This window comes from Lepisma saccharinum, chromosome 27, assembly GCF_977018435.1.
Source record: "Lepisma saccharinum chromosome 27, izLepSacc3.1, whole genome shotgun sequence".
Classification (NCBI taxonomy): domain Eukaryota; kingdom Metazoa; phylum Arthropoda; class Insecta; order Zygentoma; family Lepismatidae; genus Lepisma; species Lepisma saccharinum.
The window spans coordinates 4,802,733-4,821,422 of record NC_139255.1 but is presented as its reverse complement, the minus strand read 5'-3'; the positions used below and the strand labels follow the sequence as shown (position 1 = coordinate 4,821,422).

At 38.0% G+C, this 18,690-nt stretch overlaps 1 protein-coding gene across 2 annotated transcripts in view; it reads right to left on the bottom strand.

Annotated features, from left to right (window-relative positions):
• Positions 1-18,690, bottom strand: part of LOC145980306 (sodium-dependent neutral amino acid transporter B(0)AT3) — a 140,223-nt gene that overhangs the window by 37,182 nt on the left and 84,351 nt on the right. For both annotated transcript variants that reach the window (XM_083113328.1, XM_083113329.1), the window contains exons 5-9: positions 14,305-14,546; positions 12,005-12,164; positions 8,497-8,698; positions 2,346-2,505; positions 213-375 (exon numbers count right to left, since the gene is read on the bottom strand). In XM_083113328.1, coding sequence (XP_082969454.1) covers positions 213-375; positions 2,346-2,505; positions 8,497-8,698; positions 12,005-12,164; positions 14,305-14,546 — 927 coding nt within the window. The remainder of the gene's footprint in view (positions 1-212; positions 376-2,345; positions 2,506-8,496; positions 8,699-12,004; positions 12,165-14,304; positions 14,547-18,690) is intronic.

Here is an 18,690-nt window from a genome sequence, read left to right as displayed (position 1 = left end):
TTAAAAAAATAGGGAAACTTACTTTCTGGATGCGCCTCGTATATTCCACCACCACCAGCCAACAATTTGTATTTGCCAGTTCCATTTATTTTCAGTAACTATACCCTAACTTGCAACCTAATGCGCTGGAATTTTCACTATAAATAAATCAGGTGACATTAACAACATTTAAAAGTAAAAGAGTTGAAAGTTCACAAGTATATTACAATTACCTTTTCCCTATCCCAAGCTGCATACATTGGTTGGTTCACAAATCTGTATACAATTGATGCAACGAGAATTGTTGACATAAGGATTGGCCCAATATACCTCCATGTTACTTGCCAGTACCAACCTGGCCTGATTCCAGTCATTTTGTAGATATCCTCAGTAAATCTGAAAGAAGGCAGGTACATTGTATTTTACCAAAGCACAACATAAATGAAAAAGACACTTACAATGATCTTATTGGTATGTTTGGCAAACTAACTTTTGGAAGAGGTTAAAACTTAAAAAGATCAACATGAAAACAAATTCTTGACATTTTTTTTACATTTCACAAAACATAGTTACAAATATCATCTACATTTTCGTAACATTTATTTGCAAAAATATTGTTAAATTTAACCACAAAACTATTTTAAAAAATAAATAATTAAATGAAAATTGAGAGCATTCCACAAAGAAAATAAACAGTTTGTCCATCTTCTTAATGTACCTAGGTACAATTAATCAGGTAGTTACAATGAGTTTTGACTAAAATATACTGTATAATCTCTGAGTGCAAGATGACTCCAAATCCAAGACGACCCCCCATTTTTAGAAAAACTATTTTCAAAACTTACAAATGGTTACCTTATTACAAGTGACTGAAGGAGATAATAAAAGTACCAGTACACAAAAAATAATATCAGATACAGACATCCCTTAGTCAGATACAGATTGCACTTAGTCCTCCTCACAGGAATGGTCCACAGAATCTACGTCTCGCAATTGATAAAAAAAAAAAATGTTCGCCACAACACTCACTACGTGCTTTCGCATAACAATGCTCAAAGCACATGCAAGCGTTCAAGGCTAAAGCTGTACGCGTGGCTGAGGGTAGAGTTAGAGCTTAATGGAAGCTCGTGGTTCTGTTCAGTACAGAAAAGAAAAACTCCACATCATATGCCACGAAAGCAAGACCACCCCATACTTCTAGCCACGAAATTGCGGCAAAAAACCTCGTCTTGGATTACCTTCTTAGCTCTGTGACAAGGAGCGTTATCATGCATGAAAAGATCACACTCATGGATCTGAAGCATATCCTCTAAATGGTCCTTCAGAACATTGATATATCGGTCTGTGTTCATCGTCACGTTTTACGGTAAGAAATATAAACCTGCCCTACCCTTCTCACCTGAAAAACACCATTACAGACTGGGAGTGCCTAACAGTCGGAACCGTATACTTTGGGTTATATTGATATGAAGATGATGGACGTCGAACCTTAGCAGCTCCCATTCGGAACAGTTGGAATGAACTTTCATTGGAAAACATGACTTTGCGAACACTAACGTTTTCCAGTAGACTCGGGTGCATTTCTTTAAGTTCTGATGCTGTCAGTCGAGGGTTTTCCTTTATTTCTCTCATTAGGAGAGCATCTGTAGATTTGGTTGTTTTTCTTTGCCTCCCACCACTGAATTTGTGCTTTGGAATGACAGTTTGAGGCAGTCCTCTGGCAGCTGCCAGTACCTTCATTATGGTTGATTTTGTACTACCTGTTTGTTTGTTTACATACAAACGTTTGTCATAAGGACGTTTTTACTTCGCCATGCAATAATACTGGCTTTTTCCACACTACTACAGTACTTTCCCAGCATATCACAAATACACCTGCACAGTAGTCAAATATCCAACACAAATACAGTAGGAAAATATCTAACACAAACTGCACCACACAAAAACACAGCAATTTATCACACACCCTACAGCAGAAAGTCACCCTTCCTGTGTCAACTAACAATAAGAAATGAAATGAACTCGCTTATCAGCAGTAATACACTGTTGCCAGATTGGTTCATGCAGAAACAATTCCGTGTTCGAAACAAAACAATACTAGATACAAGGTTACAAAGTGACAGACTGATTACTACGGCAGATTTTACATGATCATTTTGCGGCGGGTGTATAGGCTATACACAGAAGTATCTGATAACCAGCAACGATAAACTGATTAACTGATACCTACATCAGCCAATAATAAGAGAGTACCAATTTATCTGTCCCTCCTCAACACAAATTAATTGCAAGCAAGTACAACTTTAAAAATGTAATCCCAATCAAACTAAATTTACCAGACTAAGGGAATTAAAGCATACACTTACTTGGCATGTCCATAAACATACATAACAGCAATTGATTCCAGCAGTGCAACGAACACGAGACCCATTGTTCCAGCAAAGGAGTCAAACAGCTTCAGCCAGTATTCTCCCGCTCCAGAGGCAAATAACAATCCAACGAAGAAACAAATAATGCAAACAGTTCCTGAAAAAAAGACACAATATTTTATTACTACCTGTTCATTAAATTTAATAAACTTGTTTTTCATGAATATATTATAAAGTTTACAATGTGAGTAATTACATTTAATTCTATACTCTGTCTCCCATATCTCTGGAGCAACACTGCACATAGCGGCAGAGAAGAGGGGGGGGGTCGAGTTCAGAGGGAAGCAGTGCACACTGCTGGGAAGACTGGTAACTGCAGTCGCTTTCCTCCCCTCCATGCAATCCCATTCGCTCTCACATGTTATTGGTGGAGACGTCTCACATCACTACTTGCACAGAGACTTGGTTTTGTCCACTTACTCCAGAGATAACTGGGACAGTGTATAGAATTATTTTGGTGTTTGCATTGCTTCAATAGGCTAATGTTTAAAATCTTGGATAAGCTGTTTCCAACACTGGCTTTTGAACAGTACCGTGCCACTTATATATATTGGTCCATTGTTTAATGAAATTAGCAATATCAATTTAGTCCACCAAGGCAGACACGCCGGAAGATTACAGTATAACTTCAGTTATGGAGTAGTTAGTTCCAAAGTTTGATTTAAGTTCACTTTATACCTTCAGTAAAAAAAGTTCCTGGAATTTGGCTGGTAAAAGTCCCACATTTGGAGGTATCGAGAATACATTTTGTCTGTAGGATGGCAGCACTGTACTGAATGGCCATGCAGAGGGGTAGAGTAACCTTTCCATCAGTTTGTGCACAGCAGCTGTTTACGTTAGTTGTGTTTACGAGTGTCCTGTGATTTGCAAAATGGAGACAAATATCGAGCAAAGAATTTGTTTGAAATTGTGTGTTGCCAATGAACTGTCGTGTGCTGAATCGTTGAAAATGCTACAAAAGGCCTTTGGTGATTTGTGTCTGTTGAAAACACAAGCGTATGCATGGTACAAGGCTTTCAAAGAAGGCAGAGAAGTTGTTCTGGTTGACCTTCCACGTCAACGACTGACGAAAACATTGGAAAAATCAGGACAATGGTGCTTGAAAACCGGCGTGTGAGTGTGAGAGGGGTGGCTTGTGAGCTTGGCATATCACACATGTCCGTTCACAACATTTTGACTGATGTGTTAGGCATGAAACGCATCGCAGCACGACTTGTTCCGAAGGAGCTGAATTTCCTGCAAAAGCACATCGCAGGGATATTGCTGAAGACATGATTTCGCGAGCCTCTAGTGACTCAACCTTCATGAAATGCATCATAACTGGAGATGAGACATGGGTGTATGAGTATGACATGCAAACAGGTCAACAATCTTCGGAATGGCACTTTCGAAAATGAACCAAAACCTAAAAAATCATGCCAAAGTCGCTGAAAAATTAAGGTCATGCTCATTGTTTTCTTTGATTATCGTGGTGTTGTTCACTCAGAATTCCTTCCACCGGGACAAACTGTGAATAAAGAATTTTATGTGACCGTTATGAGGCGTCTGCGTGAGAATGTACCGGAAAAGACCAGAGTTATGGAAAAACAATTTTTGGATTTTGCACCACGATAATACGTCGTTGCACACATCGACTCTTGTTCGCGAGTTTTTGGCAAAAAACTCAACACATGTCCTCGCACAAGCCCCATATTCTCCAGATATGGCTCCGTGCGATTTTTTCTCTTTCCGCGACTCAAGTTACCACTTCGGGGAAGGCATTTTGAATCAATTGAATCCATTAAAGGAAATTTGCAGAAGGAACTCAAGGCGATACCGTCTTGTGCGCTTGAAAAGTGTTTTGAAGACTGGATTAAGCGTTGGCATATGTGTGTTGCATCTGATGGGGTATATTTTGAAGGCGACAAAATAAATGTTGATGATTAACCACATATTTTGTGTTTTATTCACAAATTCCGGGTACTTTTTGTACGTAGCAGTATATGCTCTGAACCTACAGTTTAAAGTGAGATCCAAACCAATGCTCAATGCTCCTATACCAGGGATCAAACCTGAGACTCTTTGATTACAAAGCAAAGGCAATACTATCATACCATCAAAGAGGTTCGAGTGGTTAATGTAGAATGTCATGAAGTCAGATGGCTGAGGTGTGAATCCTGGATAAGATAAGATGGATTTTCATTATGTTTGTTCCTATAATCAATTCAATATTCACCTTCATTGTCACAATTAACCTGGATAGGCAGAAGAGTCATGTCAAATAAGAAAGAAATTCAAAGATGTTGATGGTGGAAGAAAAAAGAACAAGGAGTTGGATGTTTGAAGTTGTATTTGTCTAACCATAGACATTATAAATTAAATGCAAATTTAAAAATTGCATTCTTCGTGCTTAATTTTTTGTTTGATATGTTGACAGACATATTTTTTCAAAGAGCAAAGAAACAAATCATTCCTCGCTCTTGACAAGATACACATGTACATGTTGAAATGCCAAACAAATAAGAAAGCATACACAACCACAATTAGTACATTTTTTTACCTTTGCAAGGAAGTGACTTTCATTAAAGGTACCATTGCTGGACAACTGCTCTTTGGGCTAATGAAGAAAAAGGTGAAGGTGAATAATAATGAAGGAACATTTCCAAAAAAACAACCACACGCCCCGAAGCCAGAAGCTGTGGCTTCAGGATAAAGCTGATGCCTCAATGCATGGGCGTAACTTGGGACCTAGTTTTGAGGGGGCAGAATCGAACAGCCTAATTTTGAGGGGGGAATTAAACTTGGGCCTGATTTTGAGGGGGAGAGTCAAACTGGGCCTAACTTTGTGGGGGAAGAATCAGATTTGGGGCCTAATTTTGAGGGGGCAGAATCAGATTTGGGGCCTAATTTTGAGGGGCACAATCAGATTTGGGGCCTAATTTTGAGGGGGCAGAATCAAACTGGGCCTAATTTTGAGGGGTCAGAAACAGACTTGGGGCTTGCTAAATAACTTGTTACGTCTATGCCTCAATACTCTCAGCCACCTCTTGAACATGTTGTATTTATTATCTTATTCAAGTTTCCATCAAGGTATGTAAATGTTCACATTATCGCTGTAGAGTGATGTACCAAGATGACTAAAAGTCAAGATAGGAATGGTGAATTCATAGCAGAATGCCTTGACCAAGAGCAGATAGCAGTATGTGACCAATTGACAATTTTCAGGATTTAAATTTTAATGTGCTTTTACCTTGACACTTTTTAATCTTTGTTCTAAACTTACGCTTTAAGAAGAATGGTAATCATGTTGAATAAAATGTTGAACATGAAGGAAAGAAAATACCACACATAAGTACCTTGGTAAAGGTACACGGTAAAGTACCCTGTGCATGAAGGCCATGGGCATCGTCATAAATTTTTGCAGGGGGTGGGGGTCAGGCAAATGATAAAAGTTGAATAGTAGAAAAAATATTAAGTATTATTTCCATGGCTATAAATGTTATTATATATAATAAATATTATAAACTAACAAAAATAAATTTTATTCAAAATAATAATAATAATAATAATAATAATAATAATATAAATGGCGAGACTCGATCCACCAAATGAGTGAAAACCAGCACTCTCTTTTGCATTTTATGCAGTTTGAATTTGAATTTTATTTTTCTTCCGTTGACCCTTGTTTAAAAGGGCATGGAAAACGTCAAGATACATAATGAAATAATAATTAGTTAAGTACATCATAACAAAAAAGAAGAAACATTGTGTAGTACATTACATCACTACACCAAAGTAAAAATGAAAAATACACTTCATTACACTACAATAAAAATAAAAAACACATTATCATTGTTGCATGATTGAAATAAGAATACAATTAAAATGCATTTTGATATTAATTTTTGCACGTCTCATTCAAGAAAAGGCTTTAAATGTTAGGGGAATTGTTTTTCATAAAGTTTGTTGTGTGACCTCTCACCTACAACTGTAATTATTAGAATTTTGAAAACTGTGGAACCATTTGTTCTTTGGATGAAATGGTAGAATATAACCTTCTTCCTGTACTTTTCCGTCAATGTTTTCGCTCCAATGCATTTTAACTTTGATTATTCTGTTCTGACTAAGTGAATACTAACAAAATTAACTTTGTTTCTGTTCTTAACAATAAGAGTAACAAACGTTCGGCTTTCTTGTATCTTTAAATGAAAGTTGTCGATTTCCAGGGGGGTTCCACCGACCCATTCGACCCCCCCCTCGACGCCCATGATGAAGGCATATGGGGGTATGTGTAGGTAGGGTTCCACATGTCCACATCGACCATTGCAGATGTAGCATAATCAGCACTAAGCTCCTCCATTCATAAGAGGCTGAGTAAACTCTAGAGATACTCCATGTAGGGATATTGCTGGAAATACCGTATTTACTCATGTAAAATGCGCACCTTTTTCCAAAAATTTTGCCCCAAAAAACTATGGTGCATATTATGCATGGAATAATTTGGACAGCCAAGCCAACATGAAACTTTACAGGGTCATTCCATGATTTTGTGACACTTGCATTCATATTTCATGTTTACGGAACCCTATCATGTTATATATCATTGTAAAGCTTAAATTCTGCTGTTTCTGAATATGGCAACAGTGTTCCATTCAAGGTGCCGACACTAATGTGCAATGCGGTTGAAATAAGCTCATCACAAAATGAAGGAATGTTACGATTTTTGTGGTACTTTGGATGAAAGTAAAGATCAGGAAAATGAAAATAATAATTGAAATGTACTACTGGCCAAATAATATGACATACATGGAGTGAAAGAAATCTTGTGCTGCTAACTGCTAGTGCCTCTTATAGCATGTTATATTAGTCATGGAAAAAGTACATATTTTGAAAATTAGCAAAACCATGTATAAAAGTTGAAAGGTAATTTTCCACGACTTTTCACTTTGTAATGTAATGTTCTGCGACACCAAGAATAGCAGTGCCGTTCTGGTGGAATTAGAGCATGCACCTCCCATCATATGGGATTAGTATCAGCAGTATTTGTTGGGTGGGAAATAATAGAAAATAACTCCCTGAGCACTGAAAATCCATAAGGTAATAATTATATTGCTTTCTACTATTACAGAATAAATAAGGTGGTTAAAGAGTGAAAGCTTTGGGATGCTAAACACAGTGGAGGGAGAGGGGGAAGGTGGCATGGATTGGTGAATTATTTTTTACATAAGAGGATATTCTCCTCTTGGTCCATAGGTGGCTCATTGAATAGGTATGATGTCATTCACTTTTGATGGGCATAGCACCAACTTTACGACCTACAACTAAGAAAGCCATTTCTTGAACCTGGATTATACTGTGCATTATATACGAGATATAATTTTTTGTCACTTTTTCCCATCAAAAATCAGGGTGTGCATTATCCACGCAAGCACATTATACATGCATAAATACGATATTTCCCACACTGGGATTCAAACCCAGGTATCCTGCCATGGCAGTCAGTTGCCCTGGCAACTAGACCACCATAGTTTTACGTTAAGTAGAACTGTGCTAATAGTACATAGATAAGTCAGTAAATAGGTCACAAACATTTATATAAAAAAAATACCAAGCCAGGAACTGACTTGAACGTCGTTATTATTTTTCAACATAATCTCCACCAAAATTGATACACTTATATCATTGCTTTATCAGTCCTTCACAAACTACTGCATAAAAGTCTTTGGGCTGGTGTCCCAGCCACAGTCACACCTCATGTTCAACATTATCATCCATGAAACGTTTGCTGCCAGCACGCAAATCAAACGATCATTCAGTATGCTGTACCATGAGAACACCCTATTGCAGTTGCCACGCTGTCTATCGTCACTAGCCTGTCAGCTCGAATCATCTCCTCCACCAGCATCCTCTCCACGTACAGTCCTCGAGAACGGTCACCATTTTTAAACTGAGCTGCCCATGCGTGAATCTGCTAACTGAATATCATCAAACTGGATTGTGCTGCCACCTAATGACACCTGTAGAAACTACTCACTACTATTTTCAACTATCCCACATCAGTTTGTGACCTATTTACTGACTTCCCCTCATATTAAATCACTTGACACACCTGTTAGATATTCCTTCCTAAATCTCTTGAAAACCTCCATATCAAATATAGTACACAACATTCCTTCCAGAATGCCAATTTGGGAACCTAGACCCAGAGCCAGAAGCATGAGGAAGAAGATGACAGCCCAGAAGGGAGCACCTGGGAGCTCCACGATGGCTTGTGTGAAGACAATAAATGCCAAACCAGTACCCTCGGCAGCCTGAAAGAAATTAATATATGCAAATAATCTCATGTTATAATTTGAACAAGCATTAGCTAAACTCGTAAACATGTTACAGCCTTTTCTCATTCTTTGACACACACAGTACACATAACATGTAGGAATTTTAAGCAAACAAGGCAGGTTCAACCAGGGTTCGAACCTTTAGTCTCTGGCATACCATGCCATTGTTCTACTAACTGAACTACCCAGCCAGCTCTGGTTTCACCAGATTTTTCATAATCCGCAGGAATGGGTTACAGCTATGATAAATAATGTGCTTGTAGAACAAAAGTTCTTAAAATTGCATTCCTTGGAATAGAGCAAATGTAACCTACAGCATTTCGTGCCAAATCTCTACTGAAACCTTGTACAGTCACGGACACATATGAGTTGTAGTAATCCCATTGAAAGAATATGGAACTGTTACTACCCAAACGTGTCCATGCCTGTACATACGAGGCTCATTTTAAAAAAAGTGATTACTCAACAATATGTTCCCTGTTCGTTACTGGCAGCAACAATTAATCAATGATTCTGATAATGCATGCATTCCTACCTCTACACGTGACATGTCATAGTTCCAGATTGACATGTGGCAGTATTGAATAGTGCACTCTAAAACAATATTCTCACGAAAAGAACAATCTGTGTTAATCAAAATTCAAGTTGCACATGCAAGAAATGCTGTTAAGTGTCACAGAGAACTTGTGCAAGCTTGTGGTGATGAGGCACTTCAATATCCAACAGTGGTTAAGAGGTTCGCCATACTGATTTGCAAACACACGAAAGTTCCAACAAACACCCAGCAACATAACATTAAGGTGATGCTGCTTCTTGTTGCCTATGCATATGAAGTCATTTTATGTTGCCACACATAACCAAATGGAATTACTGTAAACAACGAGTATTACAGTAACTTTCTGGAGAATCAACTTCATCCAGCTATTCATCGGAAGCGACCAACACTTCTGGCGAGTCATTCAATCATGCTGTATGACAACACAAGGCGATACGTTGCAAATTCAGTGAGACAACTGCTTGAAGGGTGGCATTGGGGAGTGCTAAACAACACCCCCAATTGTCTAGACATGAGTTCTTACAGCTATGACTTGTTTCAGAAGCTACAACATTCTCTACAAGAACACCACTTCAAAACCATCAATGATATAGTACAGGCCTTAGAGCGGTCTCTCAGTGATATAGGAAAAACTATTCCACTGATGACATGAGAAAATTGCCAAGAATCTGGCAACATGCGCTATACTCTGCCGGAGACTATTACGGAAGTATGTAATATAAAGTAGAAACTTACGAGCATGTAATAACTTTTTTATAAATGATCCTCATGTAAGGAGAAGGAAAGAAGCATGTAAATAAATTGTATGTAAAACTATCTCCGTGAACTGTGATTAGACTGACGCCTGATAATTTATGTAAAGAATCACATAACACTCACTCACTCACTCTCTCTCTCTCTCTCTCTCTCTCTCTCTCACTCACTGATACACAGTTTCCAGTTTACTGGGCTAAACAAATAAGAGTAGGTGGCTGAGGGATGCGCCAGCACTTACCTCTGCTCCCTGGCGGCGGCACTGGCTGCTACTATCAATGATGCACCAACTAATTCGTAACTAAAATACAGATCACCCTTCGCTTATATAGTAGCCAGTTCTGCTGTACTTGGCAACCTCCGTTTCCTGTGGAATTCTCCTATGCAAGTTGGAGCATTCCAGGAGACGGAGGAAACCGGATGTGTAGTACACCAGGAAGCAAACATTCTGCACCTGCATCCCTAGCCTTCTACAATATCTACAAATCTGAAAATCACTTTGTATCCACATGCATCAAGACCACATAAATGTACAAGAATGCACACTAAACATAAATAATGTTACCATTGCTTACAGAATGATCTTAAGAATCATAACAAGCATAAATGCAGATGATGCTCTAACCCATCAGTTTTACCAGGTCTACAGGCTTGGTTGAATCTCGTAAAAGATATGGTGCTCATTGGTGTATTAGGAAATGCTAGAGCATGCATTTGTAATGTACTAGTCTGCACATCAGCGGCAGATTAGAAGCACATGTGGTGGAATGATCCTTGCAATGCAGTACACTAGGTAAGACAGGCATATCATTGTTATTATTTCATCCTCATTGTCATAATTAACTGTGGAAAATGGCATACGATATTGAAAATAGGCTGGTGAAGGATATTTACGAGGGAAAGTCAATATATAAGTCGCAAAATGAAATATCTTCGAATTGCTGCAATGTGAAATTGTTTTATGAATATCAGTCGTTGCAATGATCCTTTCCACAAGTGTTGATGTAGGTGGCAGCACCACCGTGTAATCGTATACAGTGTTAGTAGTTGCGTTCTCGTGCAGCGGTGAGTCATTCGAGTGCCAAGTGGGTAAGATGGCAGGTGTGTTAGCCGAGTGTACGCGTGGTAAGCTCACTAACCAACACAAAGACACCGGAACGGGCCTGTTATTACAGCATCTTATGAAGTACGCCAGAGAGGGTTGTGAGTTCCTTAACCGCATCGTCACTGGTGACGAAATCATTATTCACCAGTTTGAACCGGAAACAAAACGTGCCTGTATGGAATGGAAACATCCCTCATCACCCAAAACAAAGAAGTTCAAGGTTACTCAGTCAGCATGGAAGGTGATGGTCACCGTGTTTTGGGACAGTAAAGGCATCCTACTCATGGAATTTCTGCCCCAGGGTCACACTGTCAGAACCCTGACGAAGTTACGATCAGCCATTCGCAGGAAACTTCCAGGTGCTTTGAGAGATGGAGTTCTCCTGTTGGATGACAACGCTCGTCCACACAGTGCCAATACAACAGTGGCTCATATACGGTCCCTAGGTTGGGAACGACTGGAACATCCAGCCTACAGTCTGGATTTGGCACCATCCGACTTTCATCTCTTTGGCCCCTGAAGAATCACCTGGGTGGTCACCGGTTCCAGGATATGGAGGAGGTCCATCGGGAGGTTACCAGCTGGCTACGACACCAACCACAAACCTTCTTCGCTGCTGGCTTTGAGGGGCTCGTGAAACACTGGGACAAGTGCCTAAATATTCAGGGAGATTACGTTGAAAAATTAACCACATTTCACCAGGTAACTATTTAAACTTTTCTTACTATTTCATTTTGCAACTTATATATTGACTTACCCTCGTAACTGCATGTCGTTCTTTTGATTCCACACATTTATATTAGCCTGTGTTCACAAGGAAGCAAGAAATTACGCTCAAAATCAAATCTCTTACACTGAGGGCACTCACCTGATTTAGTTGATCCTCGAGATTACATTTTTGCATATGCCATTCCACAAAGGTTGAATTAGGAAGATTTGCAACCATTGTGTTATACAAGTCTTCAGCTACATCTCTGGTGGGATCTGTGATATTCGTCATTCCATGGAAGTGCAACCTTTGAGCATCACTGAAAGATTCACCATTGTTGTTAATATTCATCTTCTGAATTTGGATGATTTGATTGTCTTATTTTAATTTTTTTACAATCAAGGAGTAGAATTTTGCACATAATACCAAATTTCACAAGAATACTTTTACAATGTTTTATTAGTACATTATAGTACCGTTTAACCTAATTTCTAAAAAAAGCAGTTACTCGTGTGCAGTTAATTTAGGCGGGATCACCGATGAAGCACTTTTGTCTTTGTTTTGGTCTAACAGTTAGTTATCAAAGAGTAAGTTCATTGTTAAGATGCGTTGGCTGTACTCACCCACTCCCCCATCCCTGTCTATTTTTAGCACGCGTACTGTGCTGTACACTCAAGGACAAAAAACACCTGCCAGTTGAGATTTGTAATTCAGTTCGGTGCACCTGAAATCTTACTGTTAGTGAGCGTTATACTGTACGTAGTTTCATATGTAATGTATATCAAAATACTGTACGTACTGTATATCAAAAAAACTTTATTCTGGTTTAACAAAATTTTCGTTCAACCGAAGCACCATCGGTCCCGTCAAATTCGGTTAAACGGGACTGTAGTGTAGTTATATTCTGGTAAGGGCTTCTGTGTAGTGAAGTGGTTAGCACTCTTACCAAAGGTCATCCTGGGTTCAATTTCAGATATTCCAGCTTGTATCACGAAATTGGAAAAATGTGGAGCGAATTTATTGGATCAGGCATTCACTGTTGTAACACTGTACTTCCCCGGCAATTAAAGGGACCGTAGGTGTAGCATACAACAAAAAAAAACAAAAAAAAATGGGCTGTTTTGGGACGGAATCGTAGCTACAAAATCATTCAGTTGTTAAAACGATTGTTATTCCTGACCTCCTCAACAGTGTAAGAGCGGGGGAAAATTCCGAGAATACCTCCAGCTCTTTCGAGTGCCTGCTGTAACGAATAGGAAAGGCAATCTTGCAAGTGACGAATTACATTGAATATTTCCCAATTGAAACAACAGTTAGGTGAAAGGGGAGGGTTTGCACCGTAAACTACAACTGTAGAGGCTGTTCATCGAGAGAAGACCACTGCGAACCTTCCTTTCGGTTTGAGTTTTGAGCACACTTTATGCACAGACAAACTAATCCAGACTTGACCTACAGTTTAAAATGGGATCCGAACCACTATGTGGTTCCAACGGATATCAAACCTACAACCTCTTCATTACAAGGCGATAACGTTACCACTATAGAGCGACCGCAAATAAAATACGAAATAACCTTCAGCTAGAAGCCTTTGTGCATCATCTCCTCCATCTGTTCAACTATGGCCATAAGGAAGCCTACTCCATTCTACACCTCGCCTCCTCATGCGAGTACGATGCACAAGAAATGCAGTTCTGCGGATGCTCTTTTGCCTGTGGTCCTACTAAACGCCTCGGGGAGAACCAAACCTGCCTTGGGAATCAAGCACAGTTACATTCATGAAGTTTGCACCAAAAACTTCCTGCAGCATAATAATGTTTTGAAAGTTTTCTTTATATTATATCATATTTGCTATAAAATTATTATTGTCATATAATTTTAACGTGCCTCATGTATGTCACTTGTGACAATTTGTAATACATGTATCGTCATGGATGTCCGCAGGATTTTTTCCAGGGAGGTGCAAGCAAGGTATTTTTCTTTCCAAGGGGAGAGGCAAAGGAGTCATATTTTTCCCCACAATAGTGATGCCCCCTCAAAAAATACTATTTCAGTCATATTTCTTCAATGAATTTATGATAATTAACAAATTACTGACAAATGAAATTATGTGTGAAATATATAATTTTTAGGTAGACATTCATTTTCCAGGGGGGGGGGGGCATGGAACCCCTTTCCTGACGTCCATATGTATCGTATATTTATTTGGTTCATTTCAATAAGTGTTGAATTTTACTTGATCTACTGTATTATATTAAGACACCCATGGGGGGGGGGGGGGATGAAGGTGACCTGTTCCCCTGCTTGATTTAGCACCGCATGCCACTGATAAATACATAGTGGATAATAATATGTATAACTTCACCTGAATAATTAATATAATTAATTTTTAGAAATAAGCACACGAGAGAGCAAATTATAACACATTTTCATATTTATGAAGATAAAAGACTAATACTTACTGGAACAGACATTTGCCATAATTATTCATGGCTTTAAATCCTAAAATAGCAAAGATGACCACACTAGCGTATATGGCTGTCACAGCATTAGTAATGGAAACCAGAATTACATCCCTTACGCAGTTATTATTTGGAGGATTATAACTTCCAAATGCTATAAGAGAGCCAAAAGCTAGCCCAAAAGAATAAAATACTTGGGTTGCTGCATCCAACCATACAGTTGGATCTAATAATTTATGTACCTGTAAAGTAAAAGGATACAAGTAAGAAATAGTGCTAAACCTCATTATTATAATTCTCTTTGTGCAGTAAGACACAGTAATATATTTTTTCTAAAACAAATCAAGTTCCAATTTTCTAAAGGCAGAAGATGAAGTACCAAATTACAAATAACATTAAAGATTTTAAGAAGGGATGAGAAACAAATTGTTTAAGATAACGCACAAACTTTTCTACCAAAATTGCATTATAACTCCACTAAGGAACACGTTGCCATTTCTGTATTAATGCCTGTAGTATTCAACAGGATGCATGAATTAATCATAAATATTCCTGAATATATATTTTAAATTCCAGTGAGGTTTCTGTTAGTACCACATGATATATTATTGTACTATAGTTATAGCTGGTTCTTGAAATATGTTTTAAGGGTATTCTTTTCCCTGCAGTATCTTCTATTGGCTGAGAAGAGAAAACAAATAGTTAATATTATTAAAAACTCATCAGTGGCACAATGTCTTTTGCTGAAGTATATTAGACAAAATCTGCAAAAGAATATATGTATAGTCAGGTGAAACAAAATTATGCAATATTGGATTGGAACTCGCATGACAAAGTAATTTTCTGACTTTGAAATTGCTTGTGATTACTTATGCGAGATCTTGTAACATCTTCACGAATATGTTAGTTATTATAGTAACAACTGAGATACAGATTTCTACTTTGTAAAACCTTATAATAGAAAAGTCTCGAAGATACAACCGTGGTCTTGGAGTATGTGTACTACAGACAGATATTGTATGACATAAAAAAAGTACTACCCGACATGAAATTTCAAATGTAACACCAATTAAGGGATACTTTATAATGTACTCAAACAGTTGCAAAACCAAATGAACAAAAGTTGCTTATGTTATTGTTAACCTACGTTTGGAAGTCTATATACTCTGCTATAATTTAAATTGAAAGGACTTCTTTAGTTATTTCAATGGGAAAGAGTTTAATCCAGTTTGGTTTGGGATACCAATTTCATGGTATTAGTACTGTATTTTGAATTTACCATGTTCAACACTTAAAAATATAATAATAATAACAATCTTTACTTGGTATATTATATATTAAAGTTTCCCATTGTGATAGATTCACGTCTGTAAGTAACAGCACACCAAATATTTCCATTTATATTTTTCTTATTTAGCATTGTATTTTGGCTACTTTGGGCCATTGCGATTATGAGGATGAAGTATAATTAGATGACACTGATGAAAGTCAATCACAGATCTGGCAGCACACTAAACATATGTGAATGAATACTGATCATGGAAAGTATAGCCCCAATTTTATAGAACAAAGAAAAGGCATGGCATCAACAAGGTGATATGAATCCACAAAGATGACAACATTCAAAATCAAGAAGAAATAATCATTTAATGAGCATCATTCCCTTGTACTCTTGAAAACGTGAAATCAGCCTGTCCTGAAAATAAAAAAAAGGAATACGATTTGATAATATTTAAATCTTTGTGCATGCAATATGATTTGGTAATATTTAAAATGTGTGTGTGTGTTCTAGAATATCTTCTTGCAATGTTTACAATAGCCTGTGTTACCCTGGCCCCGTGTCAGGGCAACAGTGTTTTTTTCCTTATTTAATATTTATTAATATGTTAATCAATTAGGTAATTATATGTTTAAAAATATGTATGTGTGTTTAGTGTAACACTATTTATTATGCAATTTTTTAGGTTCATGTATTCCATGTATAGAGACCATGTAGCACTCTGTTCTTTCTTCGTGTCTCGAATGTTCATGGAAAGCCAGGCATTTAGCTGTTACAAATCAAAACTTTTGCAAGAAGGGCCGTTGGCAACAGACGCCAACCAAACATATATAAACTCCTAGATCAGCGTGGGGGAGGTCGCCTGTTCGAACTGTGATTTGGAAGGGAGAGGCTGTTTTTGCTTCAGTCAGCTCAGATCGGAGGACAGATCTCCTGCAACGGATGCTGTAAGAGATTGGATTGCATGGCAGGCTAGTGCCGTCACCGTGGAGTGTTCAGAACTGTACACGTCGGGCAACCTTCGTTTCTTGGGGTAATGTGAGTCTACCTTGTGACAAGCGTACTTCTGACGTAATTCATGAAATGTAAAGCATCCATGTAGAAACAATAGAGATTTCCAACATTAAAATTAGAGTTTTGGCTTGATAATTAGAGAAATGAACGTTCGGATACAACTTGTATATATATTTAAATTTACGTTAATTAAAATTTAGAAAATATCCGAAATTTCTGTTTTTAATTTCACAGTTGCTGGACAAGGTAATTTATCCCCCTGATCAAAAAGGTTTCGTAAAGGTTATCCGTTGTCTCTCGTTATTTTGTAGTTAATTATATAATTATGTTACTTGCCTGCCCTCCCCCACACTCTTTCCCTACGCAATTGAGGTTCGGTGCACTTCGTACTCGGCTCTGATTTGTCTAGGAGTGGTAATATTTAAAATGTGTGTATGTATGTTCTAGAATATCTTCTTGCAATTTTTAAAATAGCCTATGAAGGCAGTGGAATTACGGTCACTATATCTACCTGGATAGTTGCTGAATTTTTCAACATCCTTATCACAATGGATGATACAACTTAAACTTGTCTACAAGTATTAATTTCCAGAATCAGTTTTAGGCTGCAACCATTGACAGCCAGGGCCTACATACCGACTGCCGACCTCACTCCCATATGCCTCGGCAGAGGTGGAGCTATGGGAGTGATGTGTGGTCAGCACCATCAACCCCAAGTTATTGTTGTAGGTTTCCATGACCGGGTTATGCTACTCATTTATAGCTCCCCAACTTCCCCATGATGGTGGGTGGCTCCTGGTCCCATACACTGGCCGAAATCTCAAGAGAAAAGTTGTTACCCTTCCCCCAGGAAACTCAAAAGCACAAAAACAAAGATATGTGATAATGTGTTCATATAAATGGGGATATGAGTTTGAACCAAAGATGATGTGGCACTGAAGATGGTTTGTGTAGATTTCTGATTTGGACCTGTCGCTCGCTATCGTCAGTGTTTCATAATCAACTTTAGTGATAATCTTTAGGGATGTGCAGGACATAATTTTTTGGGTCTGGATGGGAAATTTTTAAATCCCGACATTCGGAAATTTTCGGTACAGGAAATGTTCGAAATTTCCCGAAGCTCTGGAAATCTCAAATTCTACACATCATTTCCACCTTCAGTGATTGTTTTTGCATTTCTGGAATAAAAACTAAGAATTTTCAATAAGTTCCAGACACAAAGCATAAAATGTCGATAATTAACGACTTTTTAAAATGACCATTCAGTATTTCCTGACAGCTCGGGATCCCAAAAAGTCAGGATTGGGACGAGAAATATTTTTTCCGATCCTGGTCCTGACTGTTTGGGATCCTGCACACCCCTAATAATCTTATTCATACTCAAACTAGTGTCACATCTAGCAACCATGTTGTAACTTACTGTGATTATTTTCTTAAGGAGTTGTAGAAAACCAGGAAATTTCTACTCTGAGAAGAAAATCCACCAGACACTATTTTTATCATCAGGCACAAAAGAGGATACAATAACCCTGTTCATGAGATTGATCATACTTAGCATTGAGAACTGACAACTAATGTAGTCCATGAACCCTATTCTTAGGGCTGCAAAGCTAGACCCTATGGTGTAATAGCCTGTTGAGATTCAAGCACTGACAAATGTATTTTTGTGGCGTGGTGTGGTTGCATGATCAGGCTTTCTGGACCAGAGTCCCCTCCCCCTATTTTGTTTTACCAAATTGGCCCCCAGTTGTTCTTGTGAGGTTGGGTGGTTTGCAACAGGTTTGTGAAGTCCTGGGATCTGGCATTAAGGTAATAATGAACAACTGGCCTGTAAGAGCACACTTTTTTTTTTTTTTTTTTTTTTTTTTTTTTTAATTTGCTTGTGTCAAAACATCACTGTGGTATTCCAGATTCTGAAAAACATTATCAAATGCTGTGGAAGGAATTCTAAACAGTAATTTTTTTCACATTTTTAAAAATTGTAGCAGTTTTTCAAAATGAGAGAGAAACTTTCAGAAGAATTCACTGTAGTTTGCACCTGCATTATTTGCAGCTCACTGATACTACATGTGAATCAGTCATTTTGAATATTC